The sequence below is a fragment of the Rissa tridactyla genome, chromosome 1 (genome assembly GCF_028500815.1).
Source record: "Rissa tridactyla isolate bRisTri1 chromosome 1, bRisTri1.patW.cur.20221130, whole genome shotgun sequence".
Taxonomy (NCBI): Eukaryota; Metazoa; Chordata; class Aves; order Charadriiformes; family Laridae; genus Rissa; species Rissa tridactyla.
This window is the reverse complement of record NC_071466.1, coordinates 138,296,640-138,314,524: the sequence shown is the minus strand read 5'-3', so window position 1 is coordinate 138,314,524 and position 17,885 is coordinate 138,296,640. Positions and strand designations below refer to the sequence as shown.

The 17,885-nt window shown below is 41.1% G+C and overlaps 1 protein-coding gene across 14 annotated transcripts in view; it reads left to right on the top strand.

The window, feature by feature from the left end:
• Positions 1-17,885, top strand: part of DUSP16 (dual specificity phosphatase 16) — a 71,627-nt gene that overhangs the window by 27,912 nt on the left and 25,830 nt on the right. For 7 of the 14 annotated variants that reach the window (XM_054188573.1, XM_054188575.1, XM_054188572.1 and 4 more), the window contains 3 exons: positions 7,055-7,125; positions 14,070-14,670; positions 15,842-15,980. In XM_054188573.1, coding sequence (XP_054044548.1) covers positions 14,440-14,670; positions 15,842-15,980 — 370 coding nt within the window. In that variant the 5' untranslated portion in view covers positions 7,055-7,125; positions 14,070-14,439. Of the gene's footprint in view, positions 1-7,054; positions 7,126-8,822; positions 8,962-12,742; positions 12,762-14,069; positions 14,671-15,841; positions 15,981-17,885 lie in introns of those variants that run through there. The other 7 variants (XM_054188576.1, XM_054188581.1, XM_054188577.1 and 4 more) reach the window with 4 other exon arrangements.

Genomic DNA, 17,885 nt, shown 5'->3' with positions numbered 1-17,885 from the left:
AAAGCTTACTGCTGGGTCCAAGGCTCATTTGAAGTTTTGTAGCTAGGCAAACTTAGAATATCCTTGTGCTTCACAAGCTGTCATCTTTGCTAACATGCTTAAAAACCCTGTGGCAAGTTTTGTGTCAGAAATAATAATGAAAAGATATCTTCTTGAACATCAAAAGTTATGCAGACAGATAGCTTCTGTATGTGAGCGTGCTTCGGTTTTTTGGTGTGGCTGCATAAGAAGCATTTCTGCATGAAGTCCCAATTCGGTGGAATGCTTTGCACCCTCAAGAGTTAGCTGAATTTGGGTAGAATACAGGTACAGCTAGAATTTCTTTAGATCAGGTAAGGATGGGGAAATAACAAGAATGATTTGGGTGTGAAGGGACCTTAAAGATCACGTAGTTCCAAGCCCCCCTGCCATAGGGAGGGACACCTCCCACTAGACCAGGCTGCTCAAAGCCCCATCCAGCCTGGCCTTGAACACTTCCAGGGATGGGGCATCCACAACCTCCCTGGGCAGCATGTTCCGGTGTCTCACCACCCTCAGAGTAAAAAAATTCATCCTTATGTCCAGTCTAAACTTAGCCTCTTTCAGCTTAAAACCATTGTCGCTTGTCCTGTCACTACAGGCCCCGGTAAAAAGTCTCTCTCCATCTTTCTTATAAGCCCCCCTTAAGTATTGAATGGTGGATTGAATTAGTTCAAAACACCTGTTTCCCACACCTTTAAATGGGCAGTTCCCTTCTGGATGTTGTCTAATGAAGGTGAGGCCTAAAACGGCAACGTGAATATGGCCACATGTTCTTAAACTTTTAGTCTGTAAAGTTTTTTTTAAAAAAAAAAAAAAAAAAAAGAGGGAAAAAAAAAAACCCCAAACTGTGCAGTATTTGACGGGAAGCCAACGTAACTCCCTTGAAACTGGAGTGGCATGCCTGAGTCAGTGAAGTATGAGCTAAGAATCTGGCAGAAGCCTTTTGCACAAAGGAAGGCTGAGAGAGTCTCTCAGGAAGCCTGTACGCTGCTAAATGTGGCATGTTTGAACATGAGACTGACATCATTGTGAGTTCATAGTAGTGAAAGAACAAAGTATCAGCCACAAATTAGGCTGACCTAATTTTTAAGTCACTTCTGAAAACTTAATAGCACAGTGTGTTGCTTGTGCAAGCTGTTTATTTCTATCCTGGCCTCTGACTGCTCGATTTAAACTACGAGTTAACCCTCTAAAACGTTGAAGGAGTTGTTCAGGAAGGTGTGTGTGTGTGTGTGTTTGAGGGGTGCTGCAGACTTCCTTCCTTGGCTCTTTTTCTGCTCTGACCTCAATCTTCGCATAAAGGAAGTGATTAAGGACCACCCATCGTATACCTTTATCCTTCAGGATCAATTTCCTGGAGGTAAAAACCTCAGGATTGCGTACCAAAACCGAACTCGTTCCTATGGGCTGCTCACACGCAGACTGGAAGTCTGTCTGAAAACGCTCAGAACACTTGCCAGCAGTATCGACAGGAATTTATGTAAAATCAGTAAGTTTTTTTTATAAAACTAAACAGTATTATTTATTGATGTGTCCGTGATCATTGAAAAATAACTGATGCTTCTTCCATGGCTGAATACCTAAGAAATACAAGGGTCTTGCAGTTCGCAGATGATGTACTTCTTTCCAAGTATTTTAGTTGGCTCCGCGTGCACTGAAGTTGATCCATTCTGTTGATATATTACTTCAGTTATTGCAGAAGCATATTGAACTCTCCTAGCTTGGGATTACTTTGACGACAATCAATGCCTTTCAGGTTGCTTTTTAAAGGACTGTGTAACACAGAGCACCTCTACAAATTCTGGAGAAATATAAAATCTTGTTTATGGACTTGTACGGGGCTGTGCATACACGTAAGCACACTTCAAACAGGATAATACAAATATAATTTGAGGGAATACGTTTTGTTTCTCTTTGCTGTTCAAAATCCTGTTAGAGGCCCAGTGAGGTTGCTACAAAATATTTATTGTTGACCCTGGTCTTTGAGTAAGGCGCGTATCAGATAATAACAACAGAATTTACTCCCTCAGTTTGGTATTGCTCGCTTGTGCTTTTCAAAATTTAAAAAATCCTGGTCCCTTTTAATTCTTGCAAAATAGATGTAATGGCAGTCACGTTTTGTCGGTTGTTCTTATGGGGGATTGATATAATTTGTGGTTATGTCGCTCCTTCTACTTAAACGGTAATGCTTATAGTGATGTAAGAGGCAGAGCTGGGGAACGTAAGCCACCCTCTGCTCCCTCCTTCAGCTGTAAAGGTATATGTGGCTTCACTTTTCAGTTGTGTAGTTACCATCCTCGAAATGTGGCTTTGGCACTGCTGCAGGCCTTGTGTAACAGGATTCAAATTCAAAGAAACACTTGGGATCCTTTGGGAAGGATGAACCAGGGCGCATTACCTGGATCGTAGCTTCTGCTTGTGCTCCTGAACTGAAGCCCTTTTGGCACCGTCTTGTCAATTAAACTCAAAATTGAAAACAATTGTAGTAAGCAGACCATCAGAATTACCTTTGTGGGTACAAATTAGGTATGAAAATATGTTGGGTTCCCAGCATGTGAGCTGTCAGGAGTTTTACACCATGGTGAGAGGTTTGGGTCCCAATCATCCGGATCTAGGAGTTTGTTAATTTACTTTCTGGGCCTCATTCAGCAGTCACTCCATGTCATAGCCTGGAACCCTTCCTACTCTGCACAGCCCAGAATGGGAGACCTCTTAACAGGATTACTGCAACTGTTTAATTTTGGGGAACACCTAACAACTTGAATTATTCCACCATGTTAATTGGGAGCCATCTATCTCTGCGTTTCCTTCTCAACCCCCACCTCGAGATGGTTGGTCTGTACCGTGTTTCAGGACTCACTGTTTTCCACCATCTGTTCTGTTTCCTTGCCATATAAATGTCAGTTAGGGAGAAACCCAATTAAACTTACCTTCTTTACTGAGTAGGACTGAACTTACGTATGTGTAATGTCAATGTTTTATTTGGCCCAGCATCCCTTCTGAAGGTGCTTCTGTGTGCGTTTATCACTATGTAGCATACACTGCTCACAATATTATTTTTTTTTTTGAATACGCAGGGAATTTTTTAAATGAGTTTAACAACAGATTTAGTTAACACTTATTAGTTTTGGGGTTTTTTTAAACTTCTAGATGTTTCTCTGTACAGCTGACAGGACAGGCATGCAGGGCAGCACTGTATTTTCAGCCACAAGCAGGAAGAAACAAAGTATTAATGTTGACAGTTTAAAAAAAAATAATAAAAAAAAATAGAAGAAATTCCTTCCAAACTTTCTCATGCCCTGATGTGAAGGGGTTGAATGTGCATGTTGCCTTCCGGGAGAACTGGTGTCATTTCCTCAAATGGGTGAAAGACCAGAACATTTTAACCCACGGAGTACCGTACCGTGGAAGTAGTTCACGCGTTTCTGTTCTTAAAGGAGATTGACTCACTGTGATCTTTAGTCATTCAATTTAATTTAGGAGAAGAGTCATTAAAAAGTCTGTTGCAAGAAATTCACCCCTGCCTTGCCCAGAAGCTATTCTGATTTATTTCCCTAATAAAATTACCATCATTATCCTCTGCCTTTAATCCATCCTGTTTCTTGTACGAAGGCTTCAGATCCACCTTCTGTTTTCATCATACAGTGACCACAAAGCAGATCAGAGCTGCCCTTCTTATTTTTATTTTTTTTTTTTTTAATTTTTGGCTCCTTATTTGCTGGCCCATATTATTTGAACGTCTCCCCCTTAACATCTCTCACTAGGCAAAAGGCCTTAAACTTAAAGGCTAACTATTATTTGAAGACTCTGAGGTCCCATCTTACCCTCTTTCATGGGAAGCCTTTTGAAGAAGTAGCATGGACTGTTACAACTGCTGTGCTTGATGTTTATTTAGCACTACTCTTCAGAGCCCTCCTCCTTTTAATCTGTTTCTCAGCAAAAAGATGACCGTGTAAAATACAACAGTCGCTGTTCGTATTGGTCTGCAGAGCTGCAGAACATGGTCGGTCGATTCAGGATGTGCGGGTTGTGTAAGTAGATGGAAACCCTGGTGTCACGAAAGGGTCCGCTGTAAAGCAGTCTTGCTCTACAAAGAGTAAGGATATGCTGAAATTTCAACAGCTCGAGGATTTATAAAGTAGTTCAGCCATTTAAGGATTTCCCTTTTTGTACTTTGTGTCTTTGAATCGAAAGCTAAAATACAGTTGCTGGTAGAGACTGGCATGCGTGGACTTTGCCGGTTGTCACAATTAAATGACGAATCTTCACCATTCGGTGTACAAGACCCAAATAGCACTCGTGGTGTGTTTTCTAAGGATAGACAACTGTCCTCCACTTTTAATTCAGTTTGTGGATTTTTACATTGTGTGCTGTGGCTTTGGGTTGGATCTCTTCAGACTCGGATTACATAGGCAAACAACATAATTTTGTGATTTATTGTAAATTTTATAAATTTTACGCCAGATACTTCATACAAGATTAGGTTTTTAGGAAAGGAGAGGTAGGTACTGAGGTCCTTAGAAGGATGCTGTCACTCTTGACTGTTCAAGTCTCTCCCTGGCTTCTAAGTTGCCTGATGCCCCGGAGCTCTGTCGCTGGGGGAGGAACGCTCCGCTCCGTGTGACCCAACTGGTTGGGTTTGTTTAGCTGCAGTTGAGGGAAGGCCCTGAGCAAGAGAGGAGAAAAAAAGGCATCCATTTCTAATTCTGGAAAATAGAAAAAGGTATTTAAATAAGGCCTGGAGGACTTCTTATTTGCCAGAAGTAAGTAAAAAGGCAAGTTTATATCCTTTTGTAATTCACCCTAATTGAAAGGATGTATATTTCTTTTCCTAAAGTCAGCAGAAAAATCCTAGCCTCTTAATGATGAAAGACTTTTTTTTTTTTTTTTTTTTTTAAACTTTCTCCTAAGCACAAATAACTGAAGTTTCCACTTTAAACTTGGGTGGCTCATTCATATTTCACTTAATGGTAACATGGTATCCTCTCTCTCTTTCTCCCTCCCTCCCCCTTCTTACCACCAAGTCTAAAAAGGAGGAGGGGAGATATAAAATGTTTCCGAAAATTACAGGAAATGTCTGTTCCTTTAACAGCATTGCCAGGGAATTTCCAAATGCGCTTAATGCTTATGGCTGAACTTGCAGCAGCTCAGTCTTCAATCACGAGTGGATCCTGTTCTAAAGATGTGACACCTCCTTCCCCCAGTAAACTATGTTGAAATTAAGTATATGCTTTGTTTCTCATCCGCTCTTCAGCAGAATTAATTGCGCCCAATGCTGAAATGAAGGCTCCTGGGGGCTGCTTTAAACTCCTGATTTACTTCTATTCATTAAAGTGGGAAAAAGAGTATATAGTTTCCTGAGGTGGTAGCTAGTTTATTTGTAAGGACTTTAGAGAGGCATGGATGGCATGTAGTAGCGAACGTGAAGACTACCTAGCAGCTTTCAAAGAGACTTCAGAAACTGCATGTGAAGCACTAAGGAACAAAAAAGGAGACGCCTTTTGTCCCAGTACTTTGTTTCCTTGGACTATCACAAGGTGGTCTCTGATCATAGGGTCTTGTCTTAGTTTTAATTTCCGGGGATGAGATTAGAAAAGGGGATAGCAACAAATACCATGAGTAGGATGAGCTTTCTCTTTGTTCTCCATTGCCGTCTGCCGATGGACTAGGGGAAGGAGCAAGGGAGATCTGCCGAGCCCCTTCCTGGGGCTCGAAAGGGTGTCTGCCAGCTGGAGCAAGCAGGAGGAGACATGGACCTGGCACAACCTTCAACAGATCTTCTTATCCACCTCTCTGCCCTGCTGCTCTCGCATAGGTACGCCAGTATGCTAATGGTGGACAGGCGAGAGGATCTCCAGCCTGGGACCTCCCAGGGACAAACACACGGGTCCCAGTCGAGGTGTACGTCCCAGTGAGCAGAGCGTGGTCTGGGTAGCCAACTCGTTAATTATCTGAAGGGCTGTAGCCTCATGTTCTACTGTTGGCGTTTGCAAGGCTTTTGGAGCAGTTGCCTAAAGACAGAGAGGTGATTCTTGTAGCTCCTTTCCTTGTGAGATGACGTGGGTTGTGAATCTCTTCGCTGACTCTCGTAATGCACTCAGCCCTCTGCTGCCGTGGCTCTTCATGGTTGTCATGTCATTTACTACGTGATTCGGCGCCACTCCTGGATTTCGTAGTAAGGCAGCACTTGGCAAGAATTTATTATCATGGTTTATGTTACAGTGATTAAGTGGAGCTGTCATCTCTTGATAGCGGTGATTTGAATCTTGTTTTTTAGCTGGCCAGGAAATAGTTTGGAATTGACACTAATATGTTTATTTTTACTTCCTCATGTACAGGTTATAATTTAATTTGTTCACGTAGGAACAGGAGGTGCTTTGTATAGAGGTTGTACGGGTATGACTATACGTAATGATTGGTGACGCCAGTGTTACTGGCTTTCAGTGTTGGCTTTTTTAGCGTGTGGTGAGGTGGGATTAATTACCCGAGACATTCTGTTTTGTTAGTCTTTGTCCAGGCTGTAATCAGACTGACTTGTGGCAATCTCCTGTATTGATACTGAACAAGAGTTTATGAATTCGCTTGAAATCACGCAAATGCATCACCTGTGAGTGCTAGTTACAGATTAGTTTTCTAGCAGGTAGGTGTGTCAAATTGTTCGGAAGGCTATTGTTGGTTGGGCTTTTTTGTTTGGCTGTTGTTTTTTTAAGAATCTCCAGCTTTTTCGTTTTTTCTTTTTCAAGAAGGTGGAGAGATATGCTGTGGGGTTTTGGGTGTTTTTTTTTTTCTCCTTTTCTTTTAGAAAATCAATATAATGTAACTTTTAATTTTCGACCCTGTCCATTTAAGTGAATGCTAGCATTTATAGATCTCTTCTCACCTAGGTTTTCGTGTATTTGGGGGACTTTTACAGCAAATGACTACACTGAAAGTGTGAAATCCATTTTCTGGGGTTTTTCTGGTTTGGGTTTTTTTGGGTTTCTTATACTTGTAATAAGGATTTTTTTTTTTTTTTTTATTTTCTTATGTTTAGGTATTTCCCTCTACTGGCCTTTGTATGTGAACCACCCTGTTCAGCCCATTTAGATTTTGACTTAAATGTAGGTGAGTAATTGCTTTTGATGTGAAGCAATAATGAATTCATATAAAATACTCCAGAATTTCCAGTTGCTTTGACTTGGAAATCATACGGAGAGAGTAATCTTTTAAAAATCCATTGAAACTTCCTGGTTGCCTAGTGTCCCAGGCGATAGGAAACTAAAAATGTTATGTATCGTTGCATTTGTTTGGAGTGGATTAGGTAAGCCTTCCTTCTAGGTGTCACAGAACTATACGCTGTGAACCTACAAGGAAAAAGTATTTTGAAATGGAAAGAGCTTCTTGCTTGTATGGGTGGAGAGAGGAGTCCTCAAATAAAGTCTCTGAGCTGTTGAATAGAGTGATGCAATGTTATCAACAGCACGCTCTAACGCTTCCCATGAGCTCACATTCTATCAGTCAAATTTCCCTGCTATAGCACATAATAAACGTTTATTATTAAACAGTAAATGTCAAAGGGGGTGACTTCTTGGTAAATGCAAGTGATGATCATCAGGCTCAGTGCTCAGAGTTGGTATTGGTGCATGGATAATATTTGCAAGAATATTGCACATATTTGAGGGCTGTGTCACCAAAATGTGGTAGTTTGGTGGTTTGTTTTGTTTTGGGTTTTTTTGTAGTAGAAATGCCTATATTATTTCAAATACCACTATTTGTATAAAAACCAATGTCATACCATTATCTAAATGGCAGGTCGATTCATCTTGCTTAGCCCAGCTATCTTACAATTCTGGTAGTAAAAAGGTCACTCAGTATTAGATGTATAAATAGAGTGAGATTAAAAATCTAAACTGGAGGTGTTTTATGCAGCTTATTGATGGGAAGCTGATTTCCTTTCTGACTCTGTATCTCCATGCCTCGGTTCTCAGATTGGTGAGCACAGTGAAATGGGGTGACTTTTCTTTAGAACTAGTAAGTAATTAGTCAATTAGGATGAAGGGGTATGGAGCACGGAGCAAAAAATTCTCCTTGTATTTTTTTTCCAATGGATTATACTTGCCTTTTTCATGAATGTACAGTGTGCGATCTAAAACGCATGTGGCTGCTATTTCTACAAGGAATAGAAAACTATTCCGTTTTGACTGCATATCTAGATCTAAAGTACAGATGTGCTGAAAGTAGGAGAGGGGGGAGCAGCCATTCTGATCATACAGGTAAGCAGAGAAAACTGGGGTGAAATTCTTAAAACTGCTTCTCTTTTATGAACATGATGCATAAGTGACATTTGGGAAAAAAACCAAACAAACCAAACAAAAAACCCAACTGCGTGTTTCTATTTGAGTGACTGCCTTTCTGCTCTCCACTCTTGCACCAAAGTGGAGTGTGGTGGGGAGGGTGGGGGAAGGTCTGTGTTCTTCCACCCCCAACCAACGTGAGGAAATGGTGTGCTTACAAGGTGACAACACTTGCTTGAGTCCCCTGAAATGCCAAAAGACACCCTCATTCCTCTCAGTTGACGAACAGGAGCCCTTGTTAACAGAGCTCTTCTTTCAAATCACAAGCATTTGTAATCTCACTCCTGTGTTCTGCACAATGGCAGGCAAGACATAGGCTTCTTGTAATCTCATTTACGTTTTTTTTTCCCCAGACTTTATATTACGCAGTTTTTGATCTCTAGAATTTATTGGCTTGCTTGCTGAATTCAGAAGTATAGCCATTCCTCACTTTCACTTAGAAATCTTATTTGCCTTGTGCTCCAACAGATGCTTTGTGTTTCTCTCTACTAATGGGTAGCAACTTGATCAAGGATCGGCCCTCTCTCTCTCCTTGATTGTCGCTCAGCCTCTAGCAGCATAGGTTACAAGCATCTGTCCAGGACAACTTTATTCCCATCTTCCTGAGGTTGGTGAGGGAATGCTGTGTCTGTCATAGATGTTGAGGGGGGGGAAGACATCTTGCGGGAGTGGGAATTCACCCTGTGATCCCTACATCAGGAGTTCCTCTCTGATGCAGGAGTTTGTGGAGGCTTGTTTGTTCAGTGTCACGTGTGGTGGTGGTGGTAGGGACTGGTGCTGATGGTGGTGGCACTGGCTATTGAACACTGTCAGCTCCCAGCTCTGTAACACCGAAGCCAAATACTCCTTTGAAAACAGCTGTTGTGCCGACAGTGGCATGTATCCTGCAGTTTGGGATCTCCTACCTCTGCATTTTGATTCAGCTTTTTGGTTTCTTTTTTATGCTCGTGCCCATCCTGAGAAACATGAGAGGGAATTTGACTGTAGGGGAGGATAGAAATTTTCTCATATGTGCATGTGTTTGCCTCTAGAAAGTAGAAAAATACAGAGTTTTAAAAAATCAGCTCTTTCAGGTGTCTCAGGCTGGGTGTGCAAAAGCTGCCCTTCAGGACCTTCTAATGTTCAGACGCTGTAAAGTTATTTTGTTGGCGTTGTGCCATGCAGCAGTGACGTATGTGGGAGCGCTGCTGCAGGCACCTGCCAAAGCAGGCATTTAGTGACGTTGGGAGCAAAATTGCAGGGCGTTAATGACACCAAGGTTCAACTTCAAGGTTATCTTCTTACGCGAGGTAGAAGTCTTTCAGAGCAAGGCTTCTGCAGGGTCTTTGCTGGTTTGTTAACCGAGGAAGAACTAGAGCGTCGTTCTGAGAGGTTTTTAAAATATGTTCTCACTACATATGTTCTAACTACTCTTTAAAAATAGTTGCTATAGTATCAGCCAAAGCCTGAGATAACTCAAATAAGCATCCTTTTATGACATAAAGGAGTTGAAATGCTAGAAGTAGAAATTAGGAATGCATATAAAATGTGAGTTATTTTGACTGAAGGATCAAACACACAACTTAAGTGCCAAGTTTCCAGTTATGTGGTTCACTGCTTCGCTCCATCTGAGCTATTTGGGATGGGGACAGGAATCCCTGAGGCAAAGAGGGATCCTGTAGTTCTGTGGCAGCATTACACATACATACTAGAATCATAGAATGGTTTGGGTTGGAAGGGATCTTAAAGACCATCTAGTTCCAGCCCCCCTGCCATGGGCAGGGACACCTCCCACTAGACCAGGCTGCTCAAAGCCCCATCCAGCCTGGCCTTGAACACTTCCAGGGATGGGGCATCCACAACTTTCCAGGGCAACCTGTTCCAGTGACTCACCACCCTCGGAGTGAAAATTTTCTTCCTGAAATATTAGAGATCCACGGTTGCTTGTATGGAAGATAGCAGGTAGCAGGGGGTTTGTTTTGCTTCTTTAAACAGTACGGAGAAACTGTAAAAATACGGGGCAAGTGTGGAACAGTTCCTTTTAGTTCTACAGTGAGTTAAAAGCTTTATTCTCCTCTTTAAAAGAAGAGGTAAAAAGCAGTGCCACGTGTTGCAGTCCATCTACAAGGAGGAAGAAGCCATGCAGTATTACCAGCGTGTATGTGAGTGATCTCATGCAGTATTCTCATAGCTCGATTACAGATCAATTTTTGGTAATCCTGATTTCAGTGTAGAACATCCTGTGACTAAGATGGTTTCCTAGCTTGAAGATCAGCCACGTAACGGCCTATTTAGGGCAAAGCGTTATATTGCATCATTTTATGTGGCACTACAGTGTCAATACATACCATTGTGATCTAAGTCACTAAGTAGCACAGCAGAAAGAGAACAGTCAAGAAATCGAATTTTAGCTTTTTACAAACTATGATTAGAAAATAAACAGATATTTCAACACCTCATAGTAGCTGAATGATAAGAGCAGCTACCAGGAAGGGGAGGAGAACTCTAGTGTTTACCTAAAGCAGGAGGCTGCCGGTTTCTCTTGTTGAGATAGGTCCCAAGAGAGAGTCCCAAAGTCTGATAGTACCAGGAACAGAAAGGCTTTAAACAAAAACCTGTAATTGATAAAAATGTTGTTCTTCCCCTGCCCAATGGAGCTGTTTCTGTCAAAATAGGATTTCAATCAGAATAACTCAGTGTGACATTACTGTTAAGTTTATTACTTTCAAGCCATGGGCAGAATGCTTTCAGAAACCTAACACATACCTATACATTAAGGTAATAGTGTTAATTAAAAGGATTCTTGACTGTTATCCCACTTGCCTTATGTTACTTACATGCTCTTTTTAAGGGTCTTATGAAACCTTCCATCATACAAGAGTGAAGGCTGGGACAGCAAGCAGTAAGCATTTAGAAGATAAGAAATATACCCAAATTGAAAGTTGCAAGTTAAAGATTATGTGTTTTTAACAGCCTGTTTGAGAGTTCTGTAGTTTCTCAGCTGCTTTATTTTCCTGTTATTACTTGGACTTTAAGTCAGCAATTTACCCATCAAAACAAACTGTCTAGTTCACGAACAAACTGTCTAGCTCACAAAAGAGCTAGAGCCAATTCCCACTAGAGCTAGTGGAAAAGTTTTCATTGAGTTCAGTGGGTTTGGTATCTGGCAGCCTTTGATACAAATAAAAGAGAATCAAAATTCACGACCGGACATGTTAAGAGAAACAATTAAAAAATGCAGAATGCTTTTTTCTCGGAAATAAAAAAAACAAACAATGGACACAACTATCAAGTTTCACTTTCCCCCCCTCATTGCATAATGGCATAGACTTTTCATAGCTTCCAGTGTGTCTACAGAGAGCCTGAGGGCTCAAATATATAATGACTGCTCTTTGAGGGGGAGCACACCTGCCAACCAGGTTGCAAAGACAGGGTTGGGTTTTTCTAATAGGTTTAATTAATCTTGGTATAGTAGTTTTTCCAATAAATTTTGTAGTTTAGAGGAATATGCATTTTACTGCTATACGCTTACATTTATGTGGACAAGCTTAAAAGCACTGGCTCTATAGCAGCAAAGTCGGGGAAATCGAAAATCACATTTTGTCAACCTAATGGCTGTTTATGTGAAATCTAGTGTTTTTCTTGTATTGCTACATGAAAGTCTCACAAAATAAATTTCTTTGAGTTTTCTTTTTTGGGTTGTTAAAGTTTTTACTTTTTTCAGAATTTAATTTATTAGATTTGTATAATATATCTAACAAGCAGAACATCTGCTGGCCTGGGATTTCCCATTGCTAAACACAACTGACCTGTTGCTGTAACAGGACTTTCAATAAACTATCTATAAATCAGTTTGAACTCATGACTCTACTTGCAATTAAGATAAATAACAAACATTTCAAACTGAAGCAGCAAGTCAACACTATAAGTAAACTCTGAGTTTTTCAGCTGAACCCTGTGATGTAAAACTATTTAAAAAATATATATATAAAATCATCATCCCCCTATGTACCTGTATGTGCGTGTATCCTCATAACTTGCTTCGGTTTACAAATGCTTCGCTGCCTCAAGAGTGTCAGTCGAATGGATTTTTATTTTCTTCATCTGGCCACTTCAGTTTTGTGACGGTTGTGTTATTTTGCTTTGTCCCAGCCAGCAGAAAGCAGAGGTGGACAGGCTGCTTGGGTCACAGGCTGGGTGGCATGGGCCCCAACTGACACAAGACTCGCTTGAAGGCACGCTTTGCTTTTTGTGCAAGAGGTGTTGCATAGTTCTGTGACCTAAAATCGCGTCCCCAAACAGGAAAAGGGAATGGCATGGAGTGAGACAAGCAAACTGGAGAAATGTGGCTTCTTGCTGAGCTGGCTGTACCCTGAACCAATTTGAGCCCAGATTGGTCATTTCCAAACAGTCTGCCATTCTGATGAGGTGAGGAGCTCTGTCAGGCTTGTCCTTTCGTGGCCGGGCTCTGACCTGTGAGCTCTGCCACCTCGGTTGAAGAAGTCACCACCCTCAGCTGTCTCCCCTCGCTGGAGCTGATTACTGAGGCAGCTGAACATGTGGCTTGTGTTTCTTCCAGAGTTGTTGTTTGCACCCTTATGTAGACGGTTGTCATCTGTAAATACCCATGATTGCACTAAGAGGCTGAGTTTTGAACTATGGGAGCAAAGCAAGTGGACTTGTGTTTTCTGTTGGATCTATAGCTGCAGGACTGCATGCGCTGAAGTGCAGCCAAATCCCTTATGGGTGAAGCCCCGTGGTGGCTCCTTTGTGAGGAGTGTGTTCCTCCAGGGACTTGTTCCACCACAGTGTATTTTGGGAGACTCTGGAAAGCCTAGGACAACTGAGGCAGTAATACAAACGGGTGGTGAAACATGTCAGGTGTTTTCACTGCTCTGCAGCTGCTGCCATTTTGGCTGATGCGGTTTGGATGCTGTCAGGATCTAATTTTACGCAAGTATGGTTTGCTTCGGATATTGTTTATCATGTGTGAAAAATGTAATGTACCTCATGTAACTGTCCCATCTGCTCCAGACGGGCCAGAGACAGTGCTCACTGCTTTACCTTTCAGTGGCGTATTCACGAGGCCTCTGTTCCATGGCTGGTGATTAATTCAAATAAAATGCTTGTGTCCTGATGTAGCATCTTGTTCTTCTGGTTTCTCTTCAACCGTGTTCTTAAAGGAGAGAGGCGGATGGAAGTTTCGTCCTTTCTTTTGTACGGTTTCAGTTCCCCGACTTGCAGTGCTGGCTTGTGAAATACTTTCCACCGTGTTAAACTTTAAAAATGTATCTTAACTAATTTTACAACTTCTTAGTAAGTGGTGAAGTGCTGAAACGCATCTAATTAGTTTTGCTGTTGAGAGGAATACCATGATTTAGGGCAGTATCTCTTAATTATATTCTAACAAATTCTCGTGAAGAGGCAGAGCTAGTGGCAACAAAAGTCTGCAATTAAGACAGGGTACGTTGCCTGAAATACAAGATAATTGTCCCGGCAGGATCGTTGGAATAGATTCAGAGACTGTAGTTGCAAATACTCTCTCTAGGTGTTTGGCAGAGAGGGGAACTTCTCAGGAGTCTATTTATTATATGGTAGATACCACTGTGCAGTTAGCCTCAAAGTTGGATGTTTTGTTCTGCAAACTTTCATGGTCTCATCTGGTTTATGGTTGTTGGTTTTGGGTTTTTTTTTTGATTGTTTGTTTGTTTTTTTTTTATCTTCCCTTTCTTACAGGCTCTTAGTCCACTGCAAAGCTGATGGGTGGGAGCAAAGGTAAAGAATGATGTAATGCCGCGGCAGCCAGAAAGCGTCTTTTGTTTGAGTAGTGAAATGGCTACTCCATAGTCATCTCCCGATGAATCAGATGTGAGGGGCTGCTTTGTGGAATGAACCCTTTGTAACGGCACATCAACTGGAAGCAGGAGGAGACATTCAGCTGAAGAGTTCTTTCTGAAAATGGGTTTAACTTTTCTTTTGCCAGTCACTACCAGCATGACCTCACACACTTCTAGTACAATGGTGTGGCTAAGCCTTTGAGTACACAGCCATTACATCATCGCCGTAAATTAGAGAGGGAGGTGGTGAAAGAGGCCTTATTGTTGTCATGGCCGATGAGATGATCAGGACTCAACTCATTGTCGCCGAGAAGTTGGTGGCTTTGCTGGAGAGTGGTACAGAAAAATTGCTGCTGATTGATAGCCGCCCCTTTGTGGAATACAATACGTCCCACATCTTGGATGCCATCAACATCAACTGCTCCAAGCTCATGAAGCGGAGGCTGCAGCAGGACAAAGTTTTGATTACAGAGCTCATTCAGCATTCAGCAAAACACAAGGTAGGGGGCATTTTCCTATTATACCTTGCGTTTGTTTAAAACAGTGCCTGGAAAGCAACTTGTAATAATTTTCCCTTAGGTATTTGTGTTTTTATGAAAAAAAAAAAAAAAAAAAAAAAAAAAAATTGGGGGACCAAGTTTTGCCGAGCTCTTCCCTGATTTAAGAGACTATTGGTTACTGCTGAGTTTATCTTGGGGATTCTTTGTAGCCTGATCTCCCCTAAGCGACAGAGTAATGGGGAGGGATTTAGAAATTACTCAGAAAGAATGCTCTCAGGGTTCTTGTATGTCTTGCAAAGCATAGTCCCTTAAATGTATGTAATTAAGGCAGGGAACATTCTCATTCTAAACTTTGAAGGATTCTGTGGGATCTGTGGTGGCAGGGATTGCTTAGCAAGTGGTCGTAGAGTTTGCAAAGAAACTGTAGCTCTGTCAGTCCTGGTTCCTACTTGCTGTTTGAAATACTTTTCGTGTGAGTAGTTTGATGGGGTTTTGGTTGGTGTTTTGTTTGTGGGTTGTTGTTGTTTTTTTTAAATAGTGTTACTTGTGAAAAGAAAATAGCTAAGCTTTTTTCAACTTCATGTGTATCTATGTGTGTTTTGTTGTGGTTTTTTTTTTAATCCATTCGTACTTGTTTCAAATGTTTTGGTTACAAAAATAATTTATTATGTTCTTGCTTTGACATATTAAAAACTGAAGCCTTTTATTGTTATTACTTATTTATATATTTATTATTTATTATTACTACCTAGAGCACATTTTATACATAAAGTTGTATAGATGGCTATAGGCAGTTTAAGGTCTCTGTACTGCTGTACAGAAGCAGAAACTGAGGTAGGGCCTTCTTTTAAAAAGCGTAGTTTTTAAACAAACCAACCAACCTAGCTGAAGGTAAAGCATTTTACAAGTGACATAAAATTACTTAATGGTAGGAATTTGCAGTGTGTGCTTCAATTTGGAGCAAATAATCAATTTACAAACTCTGAAAGGAATTAAATTGGATCAGGCAATTAAGTGTAAAATAAAATCTGTTTTACATACATCTACGTAAGAAATCTGTATATCTGAACTGCTGCATAGCAAATATGTGGGAACCCTGATGCAGGTGATTAAGTGCTGCTTTTAATCATCTTCCTCTTTTGTATCTCATTCTGAACTACTTGTGTTTCAGATTGAAATTGATTGCAAGCAGGAAGTGGTAGTGTATGACCAAAGCTCGAAAGATGTGACCTCTCTGTCATCGGAGTGCTTTCTTACTGTGCTACTGGGCAAACTGGAGAAGAATTTCAGCTCTGTGTATCTGCTTTCAGGTATGATGAACCAAGAAAAAAAAAAACAAAACGCGTGAATGAAGAGAAGAAAGAAAATGCTGTTGTTATAGTTGATGTGTACACAATTTTGCAACAGTGCTGGTATAAACTTCTGTTATAGCATAGCTTTTTCTGTAGTCCTTTATGCGTATAGTGACACTCGTAATACGTATAATGCTTAGAAATTGCATCTTGCAGGGCATATGTGACACCAGTAGTGTTGTGTAAATGGAAATTGATCAATAAATACAGGGTTTTTTAGATGCACATGTCTCCTATTTCAGGGTCAAAAGTAGTGAAGGAAATGTGCTTCCCTGGTATTCTAAATATTGTACGTGCTAGGAGGAAAATTTCTTCCTTGGTAATTACTACAATAAGAACAAGAGAAACAATCTCCCAGAGTTATGGAGATTATTTTGTATGACTTTTTAAACTTCAGCTCCTTGAGTGGTAGTACTCTATTTAGGTCTTCTCCCTCATCCCCACCTTTTTTTCTTTTTTTTTAAATCCCAGGTCAAAGCATCCACAGAAATTCAAGTCCTTATAATACAGGATTTGTTGGTGTTAACGTGTGCTTGTGTTGTTATTTCTGTCATGGAACAGTAGACCCAGTGTTCACAAGAAGGAACGAGGAGGGGCATGAAATAGATCCAGGGCTGAAAGAAGAGGGGATGACGAATACAAGTAGGAAATCCATTGCAGTGACTTGATCAGTGATCTAATGAAGTGTATACATAGTCTCTGAAATGTTAAAACTACGGTCAGGGACTGAATAATGATGAGGAAAAGGGAAAGGGCTCCAGGGAGATGCTTCCTCTGAGCAAGAAGGTTTCACTGTGGTTTGTAGCGACTTCTGATGAAAGTGATAGGGACGTGGTTGTGTTACTGCGAGAACTTTTCCCAAGCTATTTTGAAAGTGACTACAGAGGAAATGAATAGTTTCTGCACTTGGACAGGTTCGTTTGGTGCTCGTGAGAGCTGTACTTACAGAAAGCTAAGTAGGGTTTTGCTTTACCTATGTTCAGTGCTTCCGTTTTCTTTGCTGTCTTGGAAAGAATTGCACCTGCGGGCCGCGGACTACAATATTAGATTAAGTAATCCTTCTTCCACGTGAGCCACCAAGTGAATGTGTGGTGTCTAGGCACAGTAAATGCTTAATGTGAGATTGCTGAAATATGTGGTTAATACTCTCTTAAATTTAAAACTGTTATTTAAAAAATAGGCCAGTCTAGAAGCGGTTCATGCCTCTTAAGAAATCCTTTTGTTGCCTGAATACCCAGCTCTGCTCATCTGTCCTGAGATTATTTTTTTTTTAATAACCAGAAGCATATTACAGCTCCGTGCAGCAATACAGACTCTTTGCAACTTAATTTCCATGGTGGAAAGAGACACAGCTGTCTAATAACTAAGAATTAGACCTCATAGCAGGGAACAGAGTCGGGGGGGAGATCCCTAATAAGGCCAAGCAAAGGAAAGTATCTCAAAACTTCTCTTCCTTCTGTTGTCCCTCTATTGATTAGCTGAGTGAGCCGTGGCTTTGATCTTCTCTTTCCTCTACTGGACCCCATGGAGGTGGCCAGAGTGTCTCCATCCCCACGCTTGCTTGTGGCTCCTGTAGGAATGGACTGTACCACCCGGCTCCCCAGTGCATAGCCTGGACAAACACCAGTTGCATGTGTCTTAACGAGACTATGAGAAATTGCTTTGTTTTGTTTTAAATTTTATTTATCTCTAGCATGTGGCAGTTGTCTGTTCAAGCTGAAAATGCAACGTAAAGCACACATGCAAGATACTTGTGCACATTAGTTAGCTGAGGTGGACTTAGCTACGTGCAGCTGGTAAGTATTAGTTTGGGTGTTAGAGGGAGAGGAAGGGAATCTAAATGTGTTAAAACCCTCCTTATAT